Below are 16,481 nucleotides of genomic sequence, written 5' to 3' on the forward strand. Positions count from 1 at the left end.
TTTCTGTGTTTTAAGTGCTGGGTAATGTGTATCTTGAAGTAATCATCTTGGATATACTGTTGCAAAATAAGAATCTCCTTGGTAGATGTTAATTGAGATTATTTAGATAATGACTTCACATTACTACACATTACTAAATCATTAACAGCTCATAGACTAACATGAATTCATGACTTGTTGATGTATCATTATGTCATGACTTTACTGGGGGGGGGGGGCACATTATTACTAACTCATCATTAATTACTGATAAAGTAACATGAATTCATGACCTGTTGATGTATCATTATGTCATGACTTTACTTGGGAGGGCACATTATTACTAACTCATCATTAATTACTGATAAAGTAACATGAATTCATGACTTGTTGATGTATCATTATGTCATGACTTTACTTGGGAGGGCACATTATTACTAACTCATCATTAATTACTGATAAAGTAACATGAATTCATGACTTGTTGATGTATCATTATGTCATGACTTGTCTTGGTGTGGCACATCTTTAAAAAGTTATCAATTACACATGTTCTATCCATATTCAGCTCATCTAAGTCAGGAATTTGGTCCTTTTCGGTGGTTTGTAAATAAGTTGAAGAGCAGAGGTCCTGTGGCTGCAGTTGGATGGAGAAGGAACTGAACGGTAGGAGGAAAGTTGATAATTTGAAGTGCAGATAGTGGCCCAAAAGAAGAGCCAGACAAACGTCTGATATAAAGACAGTAAACCAATCCATAACATAACAAAAGTGATAATCAGCATCTCTAAGCTAACTGATTTTAATTTGGAAAATTGCGTCTGCTTAATGTTATTGTAGGACAGCAGCAGTGGCATCACTCAAAACCGAATGATCAAATTGTTTTTAATTATAAATGCATCATTGTGCGTTGGTTGAGTTAGGTTAAACGTAAATATTGCAATAAATCCACTGTCTTTCACTGATGTTTGTGACAGAGCTGGTGGCAAATGTATAAATTGTACCATTTTCATACATCTTGCTTCTAGAACATGTGTGGTTTAGTTTTTCTCAAAGTGTTAATTAATACATTAACTATCATGCAGGAACTAACATGTAATTAAGGTAGTGTTATTCATGCAGTATTTCATATGACTCATGTCAGAGTTAAGTTAGTTCTTCATTAGCTCTTGATTAATACATGTCTTAACTCATCATTAGTTCATAGTCAAGTTATTATTAATTCAGGTATTAGTAAATGATGATTCATGTACTGTTATTGTAAAGTGTTACCGAATCAAAAAACTCCTGCTGGAGCAATCTCAAATTATTGAGGTAAGTCTATTCAAGGTTTGGGTAACAATTATGTTACAAATTACATTTTTGTGTACTTTATGCATTCATGCATTAAATATGAAATTTTATTTATTAAAATATTCAAGATGTGTTTATCTTCCTCTAAAGTTACTGTTGAAGATATTAGCTTTATTTTTTTGTTTGTCAGAATAAAAGAGAGGTTCTCAGGAGCATGCATAAAAACCCTTTTGATTTTACTGGCAAAAAAATCCCCATTCCTTTACATAAAATCAATTTACAGGCTTTCATAGACAACCTAGGAAGCCAAGAAATGTTTTTCTTTTATATATAAGGTGTTTAAACATTAGCAAAGATAAAGTAGCCATATCACCCTGGAGCCCAAGACTGGTTGCCCACTGAAGCTAAGCAGGGCTGAGCCTGGTCAGTTCCTGGATGGGAGACCTCTGAGAAAACTAGGTTGCTGCTGGAAGAGGTGTTAATGAGGCCAGCAGGGGTGCTCACCCTGTGGTCTGTGTGGGTCCTAGCACCCCAGTGTAGTGATGGGACACTATACTGTCAACAAGCACCGTCCTTCGGATGAGACGTCAAACCGAGGTCCTGACTCTCTTTGGTCATTAAAAATCCCAGGATGTCTTTCGGAAAGAGTAGAGGTGTGACCTCGGCATCCTGGCTAAATTCGCCCATTGGCCTCTGACCATCATGGCTTTCTAACAATCCCCATGTCTACTGATTGGCTTCATCACTCTGTCTCCTCTCCACCAGTCAGCTGGTGTGTGGTGGGCGTTCTGAAGCAATATGGCTGCCGTCGCATCATCCAGGTGGATGCTGCACACTGGTGGTGGATGAGGAGATACCCCTTGTCTATGTAAAGCGCTTTGAGTGTCTAGAAAAGCGCTATATAAATGTAAAGAATTATTATTATTATTATTATTATTAATTAATACAAGATACAGATCAGACGGTCACTGCAGTCACCCGGATCCAGTACGTATCCAGACCAGATGTTGGATCAGCACCTAGAAAGGACCTCTTACTGCCCTGAAAGACAGCAGAGACCAGGACAACTAGAGCCCCAGATACAGATCCCCTGTAAAGACCTTGTCTCAGAGGAGCACCAGGACAAGACCACAGGAAACAGATGATTCTTCTGCACAATCTGACTTTGCTGCAGCCTGGAATTGAACTACTGGTTTCGTCTGGTCAGAGGAGAACTGGCCCCCCAACTGAGCCTGGTTTCTCCCAAGGTTTTTTTCTCCATTCTGTCACCGATGGGAGTTTCGGTTCCTTGCCGCTGTCGCCTCTGGCTTGCTTAGTTGGGGTCACTTCATCTACAGCGATATCATTGACTTGATTGCAAATAAATGCACAGACACTATTTAAACTGAACAGAGATGACATCACTGAATTCAATGATGAACTGCCTTTAACTATCATTTTGCATTATTGAGACACTGTTTTCCTAATTAATGTTGTTCAGTTGCTTTGACGCAACTTTTTAAATAAAGGTGACTTGACTTGACATATAACCCCTTTAAAACATAAGGTGTCATAACACTTCCCGATACTTTAAAAAAAAAAAAAAAAAAAAACAAGTATTAACTATTAAGTTTTGTTGGTTAGAGACAGCAATGGTCTCATCTCAATGGTCTCATTATCAATCTCTTTGTCAACCTCTTATCAACCTATAATGTTTGTGTGTGTGCTTTACTTTATGTTCCTTTATTTATTTGAATTGCTGTAGTACTCTTTGTATGTTCAGTAATTTCCAAATATTAATTTAACATATATTATTACATTACATTTTCTGTTATTGTTTAATGTTGTGTGTGCTGTTGTCTTCACAGCAGTTAACCCTTGTGGATTGTTCAAATTCACTACCCTTTCTGTATGTTCGGGGTGAAAACATCCACTCAATTAAACTCCTGTAAAAATTTATCAGATTCATTGTTTTTTTGGGGGGGGCATAAATCTGTTATTCATCTTTAGTCCCACCTAGTGATCAACAATAAAAAATAACAAATGTTACCTCTTCCCAACAGGGAAAACCACCAAAAATCAAGAATCTCACACACACACAAACACTATAATTTGCTGTTATACTCCATATAACTCCATATACAAGCCAGAAACTAAGCCTTTGTTTGCACAGGCCTATCTAAAGGGTTAATGGTCCCACCTAGTGATCAACTGTAAAAATATATTTTTTTACCTCTTCCCAAAAGGGAAAACCACAAACAATCAAGAATGCATGATTACATGGTGTCATGGCTTTGCAATCAAAAAATGTTGTTATAATGGAAGTCAATGGGGCAAAAACAGCCACTAACAACAAATTAGGGAGAAAAAATTTAAATCTAATGTTGCACAAAAACTAACAATGCATCAAAGCCAATCTTGTTACTAATGTTTGACATGCCCAAGACTGTTATAAAAGGTAAAAAAGATATCCAGTCCACAAACACTTTTTATATTGAAAAAAATTAATTTTATGTGTTTTTTTCCCCCAAGTCAGTGACATAATTAATGAACTTGGTAATTAAAGAGTTAAAATCTTGGATTTTTTTTTTTTAACATTTGGTAGTTTTGATCAGGACTGAGGTTGATTAATAGATTTATGAAAAAAAAAAAAAACATTATTATATATTTTACTATTATATTATTATACATTATTATATATTTATCTGATACATTTTTACAGCAGTTTAATTTAGTGGATGTTTTCAAATTATTAAGGTGTACCATTGAGTTTTTGAAAAATTTCAACGCATTTTCCCAAAATATGGGTCAAAATAAGATTTGTCACTAAAAATCTTTCCATTAGCTCAAACACAGAGAAAGTTGTGGCCAAAATAAGACTCAACTTTACCCCCTAGTGGACGAAAACGTCCCCAACAATGCATAAGGGTTAAGAATGTTTCCATCTTAACATCTTCAGCATTCAACATTATTACAGCATTAGTTCTGTCACCTGTCTCCTGTCCCCGTCTTCAACTGATGTAAAATAACCATGGTTTTATTATAGCAAAACTGTAGTAACCCATGGTTTTTTGGCGTACTGACTGCCATTTGTAAAACCACAGATTTACTACAAATACCATGGTTAAACTATGGTTAATATAGCAAAACCATGGTTAATTTGTGGTTACCATGGTTTAACTACAGTAACCATGGTTTTTTGGTTTTATTTGTAGTAAAACCATGGTTAATTTTCGTAAGGAACTTTGTATTGAGGAGTAAAAGTTGTCTTGTCTTGGTATGGTGCCAAATGTTCCATTAACCTGATTCCAGTTTAATGTAAAATACTGTCATGACATCAAGGATGAAAAATGTGGAAATCTTGTTTAAGCAAAGTTAAAAGTGGAATTTAAACAACATTAAGTGCAAATTCTCATTTCAATAGCAGCAAAATATGTGGTTATTCATGTATGTGCAGTTTGTTGTTCTTCCCCTTGTCTCCACCCTCCACAAAGCAGCAGTATATATAAACGACTGTAAAGGACATCAGTGAGTATCAACACAAGAACTTCATACAAAGATATTCTCAAGGTATGGGAACTTTTCATGCATTTAAAAAAAATAATGACATGTTGTTCTCATATATTTTGGTCACACTAAAAGTCAGTTTCATAATCTGAGATCAAATGTGCGTTTAGTTCAGTGCGTTTAGTTTTTCAAATTGGGGTCTGAGGGACAACCAGAGGGTTGCAAGGAAAATGAGGGACAACCAGAGGGTTGCAAGGAGACTGCAGTAAATTTGAGAGTAAATATGTGTTTTTTTTTTTGCATCATTTTATATATATATATATATATATATATCAAGTTAACATGTAAACTTAATTAATTGTTAGTGTTTTTATCACTACAATGAAAGGCATTTTAATAATAAACCAGGATTGGAAAGCTGCTGGTCTGTAGAACAGGATGGAATAGAGGGAAGGAGAGAAAGAGAAAAGAGCTACAGCCAAAGTTGCTTCAGCAAAGTTACCTTCTCAAGGCACTTTACATAAAAGCTATGACCAAAGTCAAATATAAGAAAAAATAAACTGTATATGTGTATATAACAAGACAGATAACAAAGAACAACGCAATAGAAAACTAATCAAGTAAAATCGATCCTGTAAAAGAGAATAGGTTTTAAAAATATCTAATGAGTTTGCATCCCTAATGTCACCTGGGAGAAAATTCAAGTTTTGGAGCATATGATGAGAAGGCTGTCACCCTTGAAATGAAGCCGTGTTTTGGAAACAGCTAAGAGACCACACTGAGAAGATAACACATTTTGGGTTGGCGTGTAAGGTGTTAAAAGATCAGACAGATAATGCTGAATAAATAACTAAATGAGATGAAGCACACTCATTAACGACATGACTGAAAATGAAAGTGTTGTTCCTGTCTTTTTATCCAGACTGTTTAGATTCTAAATTACTTTGAAAGGATGTTTAGTTTAGAGGTACTTTAGCCAGTTAGGCTTGTTAAATAGGTATATTTCCATCAAAGCATTTTGTTTTGACAGACACTTGACACATAGGCTGGTGTGTAAAAATATTAATTTAGATTTTATTTAATAGCAAAAGTGCATCTCTCAATATTTAAATATAATATTTCTTTATTTATATACTCACTTTCTTACATGATCCGTTTTGCTGTAAGCTGACTGGCTTCTGTGAGGTACACATTCAGTCCAGCGATCACCATGAGTTTAAGGTGAGTTGAAATTCATGTGCTTTCTAAAGTATGATAATCCATGGCTAGATGTGCACAGTACACTGCTCTATTTTAATGCACGACATGTTGGCAATAACCACTTGATGCATGCCTGCATTATGCCCATTAAAAATCTGTCCCAATTCGGCACCCAAGCCAATATGCTGTTCAGAGGGCCCAGAAACTGTAGTGGCACCCCTAAATATAATGTAGCCTGTGCCGACCCATATGGTTGTGGGCCCTAGACAAGATAATGAAAATGAGTCCCACTCGAGTAAAAACTGTCATAGCAAGTAGTAATAATCAAGGACCTTTGCTGCCACACCATAGATGCAGCAGGCACATTGATATTAGATTACCAGTGCCTGAACCCATCCCCCCAGCTAGTTTGTGTAGTTGCAGAGTTGCCGAAGACTTTTTTAAGGCACAGCATAATATCACTGCGTCTGCTGCACCCATGGTACAGCAGCAAAGTTCCTTGATTATTATGCTTGAACATATGTGGTCTTATTGCCTGGTCTTAGTACACGATGTAACTACAGAGGAGTCAAGTATTAATAAGGAAAATTATAGAAACTTTTGATAGATTTTGAGCGAGATGCTAACAGTATAGTCAGATTTAATGATCTATGCTATGCTAAGCTAAAAGTGCAACTGCCAGACCCCGAGATCGACTGAATGGATTTGAAAACGATACAACTCAAGTGTTCCTTTAAGCCTTAATGACTTGCCTGAATCTCATTTAGACAAGAACTCCTTCTTCAAGGCAGCTTTATGCCCTGAAGTGACATATTCACTAGGTGATGTGCCTCCCATGGTGAAGACCAATAGAGATGTGGCCTTGAGGTAATGCTTTTGTTTTTACAACAAGGCTTAAAAAAGCACTTGTCTGCCTCCAGGCTTAAAATTTACGCAAACCACCATTTGGTGAATTATCTCAGAATGCACAACCTCATTTCCTTAAAAGGCACTCAGAGGGTAAATCCATCAAGACTGCACCTCATCCCCTCTTGGGATCTTTCTGTAGTCCTCTTGTGCTTACCGAAATAACCATTTGAGTCCTTGCAATCCGTCGAGCTCAGTGCATTCTCAATGAAGATAGAACTCCTGTTGCGCTCACATATCTCAAGAGGGTAGGGCACGGCAACTGTCAATTCTTGAGTCTTTCAGGTATTCTGTTTTTCTCTTTCCCTCGCTCACATTTTCTCTCTCTCTCTCTCTCTCTCACACACACACACACACACACACACACTCACTTTCTCTCAATAACCATTTTTTAATAGAGAAACCATGTAAGTGTTTGGTTGCTTCTAAATTCATCCCTGTTTTGATCCAAAGGAATTAATGGTGCTAAGCTAAACACTAGCATTGTGGCACCACGCACTACAGCGATTGAGTGCATGCACTAAGCAGGAGAGGTATATATCAACTCATCTAAGTTTAGGGAAGAACATAGTGGAACATGGAAAAACGTTGGCATGGTCCAGGGTCACATAAGTAACCACGTAATTAATTTCCATCCACAGTTTACTCTTCCTGTCATATGGAGTGCTCCAGCGATGCTTGGTTGAGTCATTTCTTTAATTTCAGACAATCTGAACAGCTCTTTGTCTGATTTGGAGGACAACAGAAAGGGATTAGTGTCTCCAAACAGAGAATGGATCACTGGATTGTGGATGCCATGCTCAGGGCGTACCAGGTCCAGGATGTACCGTGTCCACTAGGAGTTAGAGCTCATTCTACTTGTTGCATTGCTGACACTTCAGCTGTAGCACATGGTTCATCACGAGAAGACATATGTAGAGCTGGCGGGCTGGGCTACACCCAACACCTCTTCTTACTAGTTCAGTTCCCCAGTATGGTAAACCCTAGACCCTTTACTCCATCATTCAACACTTCCGATAGTTGAGTTTGGAAAAGAAACTCAATAACCAGGCCCATTACACAAGATTACTGCCCCTTTCAGGTGAGCCCTTGTTATTTGGCTTGGCTCTGTGTGTTGTGTATGCCCTGACAGTCACCACTTACAATGTACCAGTTCGCCTGGTGGTGAACCCAGTGTCTTCCCATCAACAGAGCTGGCTCCGTCAATGGTCACAGTGGGATAAGTAGCCTTCTCTCTTTGGTGGAACCCACAACAAAGATCTCCCTAGGTCAGTACTCGCTGCTGGCGAGTCTCTAGGTGTATTTCCACTTGTTACCTCCCCTCGGGCAGGGTGTGGTCTCCATAGCATTCTTCTCCCCATGGGAAAGAGAATGCATCCCACATTAACAACCAGTTGTAAAGCATCTGTGAACTATAAAAAAAGCTATATGCTTATTCTTTACTAAATAATAAAAAAAGGCTTACAAATGCAGTGACCTCTTTCAAAGTGAGTAGCATTCTTTGTAAGAAGCGGGAGACCTGAGGTCATTTACCCTGTACATTGGAAGGTTACGAGTCAGTGACGATGCACTGGTTGTTGGCACTCTCATGCTTGACTCTACGTGGACTAAAGAAAAGGAGCTTTACGAATAGTAACCCTCATTCCCTGATGGAGGAAACGAAGACATATGCCCCTCTGGCCACAACTCTGTATTAAACTCTGATGCTCTGAGTAGAGGTCTACACAGGTCCAAAAATGTGTACCTAAATCAGAAGAGACCCATAAATGTGCTACACTGAACTGATCCGTACCTGTCTATTATTTTGAAAGTTTTACCGGGGCCGAGCAGAACCAAGAAATGTCAAAAATCTACTACCCGGAACCGATATGGACCATCAATTATTTGAAAGCTGGACCCAAAGCTGGCCTAGAAGACACACTCCCGACCGGACCCAATCAGCACATAGCCTATTTCACAGCAAGCAGCTATTAACAAGTTGATAAACAAGTTGCAAAAATTTAACTTTTTCTTACCTAATGTATGAAGCCTTCCCTTTGTACATGACTGTGATGCACACAATCCTTCTCCCAAAAAAGTTCCATCCATGTTATTCTTCTCTAGCCAATTGAAATGCTTAATCCACTCATTATTCCACTCATAAATTTGACTTTGTAGTTTTGCAATTTTTCTATCTCAAGTCAACTTCCATAATAATTGTTATTATAATGGACTGTTTATCCATTTGGCTGCTGAAGTTACACAATGTTAAACAGACCCGGGACCCGAAGTAGTAGACTGGGACCTGACCCGGACCCAGCTGACCATTTAAAATATAGCACAGAACCCGTACAGATCCTGGGTCTCAGGTCTTCCGTGTAGACCTCTAGCTCTGAAGATGCTACTTTTGCTCCTCAGAACAATGGTGAAGTGCGATCTGCATGCACCAGCCCTTAAATACCTGTAAGCATGAGCATGGCTTCGCATGTAAAATGCACATGCCAGTTTCATTTACATGTAATTGGCCTTTTCTGATATTCTCACAGGTGAACGGGCTCCCAAGAATGATCCCCATATGTCGTCATACGACACAAGTTTCAATTCCCTCTATCTTGGAACGAGGATTATTATTTGTAACTGAGACGATTTCTTTCAGACAATTATTTTTCAGAAATATTCAAGTTAGAATCAAATTATTAACATTGATGTGTAATGAGACTTCATGTCGTTTTGAGAGACTATTCTTAGAGGCAATATCCAGTGAATTCAAAAACCTGAACCAAAAAAAATATGCACACACAATATCTGAACCATAACAAGAAAGGTTTTCAAATAAACTTGTTCATTATTTAACAAAAATTCTAAAGAACACTAAGCTTGTTGTGCCTGTTTATGGGGCTGCACAGTTTGGCCAAAATGTATGTTTTTATTTAGAATTATGATTACTAAAAAAATTCAGACTGTTGTTATTACTAAATAAATATATTAAAAAAAAGTATTATTCATATTATTCAAAATTCATAACATTTTACAGAAAGTTGCAGCGAGAACTGTTAACATAAAGGAGGCCTATTACTACAAATATTTAGAAAGGTTTAAGAATGTATTATACATTATAATGATAAAAATAATTTTAATCAATTTCTTCTGAATCTCCCGAATATCTTAATTACTGTAAGGAAATTTTATACATACACAGTGAGGGGAAATAAACTCCTTTACATTGGAGATATATGTATTTTATCCTATTTTTCTAAAAATAAGACGTTCAAGAAAATCCCTAAAATAGACAAAGGCATACAGTATTGCTGTAAATGAATAAAAAGCAGATAGAAACATTTTAACTGATGAAACATGAAGGCAATAAACATGCAATTGAAATCAAATGGTTTATCTCTGTTCTTCAAGCCATTTCTGGTATTTTTATATGAATAAAGTACATAAATAATGCAGTGCTAATCAACGTATCAGATGAATTTGGGCCAAAAACGTCATTAAAAGGTCACTTTGTTTGAAAACTGGATGCATGTGTGCCATGTGACTAATGTATTACTTGCAGACTGTATAGACGGTTTCAATGGCATCAACATAAACAAACGTTACTGCGCGTGCGCGCTTTTGTTGACCTAACTTTACTTCCGGTAGACTCCAAATAGAATCAATAACAACAGCCAAGTCCCTCTAGAGTAGATATTTTTTGATAACAAACAAAATATGTTTGCTGCATGGATCAGGCGGACTTAATGAAAATGCAAATTCATTATTTGCCAGCAGGAGATGTTTTAAAGCATAGACATAAAGCGCGAGAAATAGAGGTTTCCCCAGTAACAGCTGTAAACAAAGCAGAGCTGGTACCCTCACACGCTGCTTTATCAGGCATATAACATGCAAGTCTTCCTTCAGAAATACAGCGATATAAAAACACCCGTGCCTCGTTTTGATATTTAAACATAAATGTAAGGAATTCTTATAATTAAACGTGCAGTACATAACGTTACGTTACTCATGTTTATTTAACGAAGCCTTTTTGAAAATCGATCAGTTTTAAAATTGTGGCGAGTCTCCGAAAATGGGAAACACATCCCGCACAACCACCTGAGCCCAACTTCAGTCTACCCATCACCTTGACTTTAACTGCGTTTGTAGATGGCACCGCAGCCAGACCGATATACACAACACAGACCGGAAGTTAACTTAGGTCCAGGCGCGTGCGCCCGATGAAACCGTCTATAGCCCTGGTGTGTTCAACTAGAAGGACCGCTGTATATATCAATTGGTTCATGACATCAAAGCACCATGGTAATGATTCTAAAGCATGCAGAGCAGTACTTTGATGTAAAAAAAAAACCAATCAATATGCACAGCACTGCTCCAAGTAGAACACACATAGAAATTCAACTGCAGCCTCACGGCCGTGGGGACATCCCCATAAGGCGGGGCCCTGGTGACCATCTACTGCAAGACAGGCTGGTACTGAATGTAGCAATAGTACATTCAGCAGCATTTTTTTATCAATTAGAGAAAGAGCAGTGCACTGTTAAGTAGAAATGTATTTGCTCCTGAATGTGTGCATACACAGTGCAAAATAATTGAGTAGGGAGGCTTTACTTGCCATAATTAGACAAACTGTGGTATAATTATTATTTTTTTAAATGTAAAAATTAATTGTCTCTCAACTATCTGAAGGGGTGAAAGTACACCTCTTTGGTCCTCGTTCTGGTCCGGTTTGCAGATAATCTGCATGATGTCATTTTTGTTGTCAGCACATTTGGGTGATGTCCATTCACACCATCCATGTGCAGACCGATTTTTGAGTCTTAGCTGATTTGTGTTCTCTGTCCAATCTCATGGTAATAAGTGAATTCTGATTTGTTTATGTGCTTAACTGTGTGCGAGATAGAGCTAAACATGGAAAATTAAGAACATCTGAGCTTTGAACAAGCTATATGCTGGGGACAAAATTTAAGACACACAAAGTTTTCGCATAATAACAAAATATGTCTTTATACTGACTGCTACTAATGATCTTAAACATTTGCTACATGAATATTCTGAGAAACATTGCCTCCATATTTTACAGACAGCCAAGTCTTTCACCCAGCAAACCGACTCTAATTCATCAAGGTCCTCCAAAACGTTTTCGTCTAGACACAAAGAGAAGACCGCTTGACGAAAGTGGGAAAGTCAGAAAATGGACTTATGGGAGAAAGGACACCAGTAAGCCAAACAAAATAGTTTTGCTGGTGGGAGAGACTGGAGCTGGCAAGACAACTCTCATCAACACCATGGTCAACTACTTAATAGGAGTGAAGTTTGAAGATGAAATATGGTATGAAATCACTGAAGAAGAAGCTGGAGACCAGTCAGAATCACAAACCTCTGAAATCACCATGTATGAGGTCTGTCCTGAAAAAAGTTCCAAATCTCTCACCATCATTGATACTCCAGGCTACGGAGACACTAGAGGACTTGAAAAAGATCTGGATGTTGCTGCAAATTTAGCAACTCTGTTTCAGAGCAGTGATGGAGTTCGTGAAGTTGATGCCGTGTGTTTTGTAATTCAAGCATCTAAGAATCGTCTCTCAGACAGGCAGCATTACATAATCAGTTCAATTCTGTCTTTGTTTGGAAATGACATTGTTAACAACATTGTGTTTTTAATAACACACTCTGATGGTATGGAACCCAAAAATGTCCTTGGTGCCATCAATAAAGCTAAAATCCCTTGCAGACGAGACAAAAGTGGCCAACCTGTTTATTTCTTATACAACAATCGGCAGGCTGAAGCCCAAAACAATGAAAGCCGTTACCGCCGTTCTCAAAAAGATGCTTGGGAAAACAGCATGGAAGAGACAATGAAATTGCTTCAGTCTCTGGATGAAAAGAACAGAAGAAGTTTAGAGTTGACATCAAATGTCCTCATAGAACGCATTCAATTAGAAGCACTTATCTGCAACTTACAGCTGCGAGTTGAAGAGAAAGAGTCCAAGAAATCTGAAAAAATTCAGATTCAGGAGGCAATTAAACAAAACAAGGAAAAGATTGACGGGAGTAAAAACTTTAGCATTAGAGTCAAAAAGACAATCAAAGTAAAGGTGGCCATTGAAAGTGCTTCATGGAAGAACAGGAAGGCGACGACCTGCACCGTCTGCGAGGAAAACTGTCATGAGTTTGACTGCTGGTTTGTTTCTGATCCCAGCAATTGTGAAGTCATGAATAAAGGCTACTGCACTGTGTGCACTGGGAAGTGTCATCACAGCAAACATGTAAAAGAAAACAAGAAATATGTCATCAGCACATCAAATGTTATGATGCAATTAGATGAATTAAAAAAGTCATATGGAGATGCTAAAAACAAGAGGTTTTCTGTTGTAATGGATGATCTTGACAAAGATCTGCAGGAGCTTGAGGATCAAAAGTCAATTCTTCTGTTTAATGCTTACAAGACCATTAAGCATCTGTCTCAGATCGCATTAAAGCCTGACTCTGCCTTCACTCTTCAGCATCTCGACTTCTTCATCCCCAGACTGAAGGAGGCTGGGAAAGAAACCTGGGTCAAAGAGCTTGAAGAAATGGTGAGAAAAGCTAAGGCTGAGGAAGCAAATAAAGATGCTTTGAGTTACCTTAAAGCTGGTCTAACAAAGCTATTCCTTGGTGGGAACAAAGTCAAAGAAGACAAGAGATGAATCAATGAAAATAAATAAGACAGCTTGAAATGAGAAATCAGTGATGACTTTCTGTATATCTGAAAATGTGAAATTTAATTTAATCATTGTATCAAGCTGTTATTGGTGTTTATTTAATAGGCAAGCCACTCCAATCCAATCAGTTAGTTTATGAACTTGTAAAATGTATTTTTGCATCTGTGGATGGTGATGTTTTTATCTTGAACTTTTCTATATTTTATCTTCATCAGTTGCTGTCTTTTCGTTTTTTTCTCTTTTTTTCATCAGATTGTATGTTTTTCTCTGCATCAAAACCATTGTTTAATAAAATAACTACAAAGAATATAAAATATATATGATATATAAACTTTTTTTCCTTGAGCAAACTATAATAGAAGAGACCTCCTTATCCTCAGGTAACAAATAATTAGTAAAAGAATACCAAAAAAAATGACAACTGACTCACTGTTGGCAATAAAGGTGGTTTTTCAATTTGGTTTGAAGCATCAGAAGGATGAATGAATCTTTATTGCCGTTCACACCCAGTGGTATAGAACAATGAAATAGTGTTAGCATCTTTTCAAGACTCCAGTAGAGAACAATAAATTATAAATAAAAAGAGAAAAGAAACAAAAACTATAATGTCATGTCACCTTTATTTGTATATCAGATTGTATACCGATTGTGCTTTACAGTGTCAATCAGGAACATATATTATCAATAATGTAGGGCTGCAACAACTATATAATAATGAAATAATTAAAATAATTGATAACAAATTAATCAATTTAATCAAATTAAATCATATTGTCTGTGTCAGTCATTTGAACATGAAAATGTACGTTAATCGCCATGTGCTCAAATACAACACTAGGGTCCATGCAGTGTTAGCAAGGAAACTGGTACTTACCAAGGAGAAGTATACATCAGAAAACAAAAATAAAGTTGTTTCTCACAGGAAAAGAATCTTGATTAACACCTATTTTAATTCATTCTTGTCGCATCTCATTCAGATTTTGTCATGGCAATTTAAAATTTCAATAAAAGGTAAGAACCAAGAGTCTTTTGAATGTTGAACTTTTCTTGCCAGAAAATAAATAGTCATCATACAGTCATCCTAGTTGACTGCAAAGTGTGACCAAGAGGAAAACAACTAAATATTTATAGCCAAATCAAATTAGGATGCTTTAATGTCATCCAATCAAAATGCATACTCAAGATATGTGTCCACTGTGTCCTCCAGATGTGTTTCTAACAATTGAATGCAAATCTTTTGAGGAAACCTGGACATCTAAGAAGCTAATATAACATTTATGTCTCACACGTAAACATAAAATAGATTTTCTGTTATCTCTCAGCTCATCGAAAACTCAAGCATACTGAAGCAAACCAAAGCACTCAGAGACGGTCTAAAGAATACTCTTTAGTAAGGTGAAGCAAATAATACTTAAAATAATACTAATATATTTCAGATAAAAATAAACTTTCCTCCACAAATATCATAATGTGTGACATTTATAGCCATACTGAAAGCAACAACAGAAAGTTTACCTAAGATCTTGAACAAATGACAGCAAACATTTTTAAACTGCAAACTTATGCGAATCAACAAATCTTTTCCATGACAAATATGGTATCAGTCACTCAGTATGTAGTTTTAACAATGTTTTAAGGTTTCATCTTTATTAATTAGATTTAACTTCCATTCGTTTGGGAGTGCAGTGTATTTCTCAGTTCTGAATGGTTGTGACATTTGAGTGATTCTCTGAATACTTGCAAAATATCTCAAGATCAATTTATTATTGACAACGTTTTGGTCTCATAAACTTCATCAGGCACATTTAACAAACAGTTACAAGCTCAATCACATTAAAAAAAGACCAATAACTGATTACCAATACTAATCATGTGATTACCATTACCAATTATTAACAACACTCAATGAATACATCAACTACACTTCATCATGTACAAAAATCACATAAAAAAATACTTTATTACTTCATGTTAAATAATGCTTCATCATTCATGCCCATAGAAGATAAAGTCTGAAAGGTGTAAATCCAAAACAACTCACATCTCTGTAAGCACTCACCTTTTAAATACCACAAAAACCTAAGGAGGAAACATTGTGATTCAAGGCCAGAAAATAGGCCTTACAGTAACTTTTATTAGCCGCAGGTGTGAGACGATGATTGTTAATTAATAAAGATAATCTTGAAATGTAAATATAAATCATATTTCATTAACACACAGAAGAAATTATTATAACAATTTAAATTAAAGATTTTCATTCATTCAGTAGTTTTCTTTTTTTAATTGTATTTATTTATTTTAAAAAGATTGGTATTAAAACCATGTTTCTAGTTAGTAAGGCTTGTCATAAGGATTTGGTTTCAGTTAATAAATTAATTTGTTTTATCTCTCTGCAACCACAAGTGTAATTTTGTTTAATTTAATCTAATCTACAAATTCTTTATGATTTTTAAACATTTAGAAGTTCTTTCCAATCTTTTAACTTTAAGAAAAAGATCTAAGACAAGATATAAAGCACAATGTTGCGAAAAGCCTTGGGCTTTTGATAGCTCTGCAATTAATTTCTTTAATTCATCCTATACATTATTTATTTGTACAAAATTATATGCTTTGACTGAAAGCTCTAAAATGCTACCTTTGGAGGCAGCATTCCAAGGTGGGAAGGCATCAAGGCACATGTGAATACAAATTTAGCTTCACTTCCCCCGTCTTCGAAGGTACCTTCTTCTGATCGAATTTTGAAGGCAGCATAGATGTATTCTTTGTCTTTGGTTTCTCAAAATCCTCTGTGTTTGCATCAGCACCATCGATGGGAGTGTCTGCCATCGTCATCAAGCATAGTCACACTCAAAAATAAAAAAATGGAAAGATTTTCCTTTTTCTTTTTACACACATGAAAGTTTTATTTTCATTTTATCTAACTTTTGATTGCATTTATA

At 36.5% G+C, this 16,481-nt stretch overlaps 1 protein-coding gene across 1 annotated transcript; it reads left to right on the top strand.

Moving 5' to 3' along the window:
* Window positions 1-5,920: 5,920 nt before the first annotated feature.
* Window positions 5,921-13,856, top strand: LOC113048401 (uncharacterized). The gene is made up of 2 exons (XM_026210190.1): window positions 5,921-5,977; window positions 11,922-13,856. Exons 1-2 carry the CDS (start codon window positions 5,967-5,969, stop codon window positions 13,525-13,527), a joined length of 1,617 nt encoding a protein of 538 aa, XP_026065975.1. The 5' UTR covers window positions 5,921-5,966; the 3' UTR covers window positions 13,528-13,856.
* Window positions 13,857-16,481: the final 2,625 nt, after the last annotated feature.

This window comes from Carassius auratus, chromosome 29 (assembly GCF_003368295.1).
Source record: "Carassius auratus strain Wakin chromosome 29, ASM336829v1, whole genome shotgun sequence".
Taxonomy (NCBI): Eukaryota; Metazoa; Chordata; class Actinopteri; order Cypriniformes; family Cyprinidae; genus Carassius; species Carassius auratus.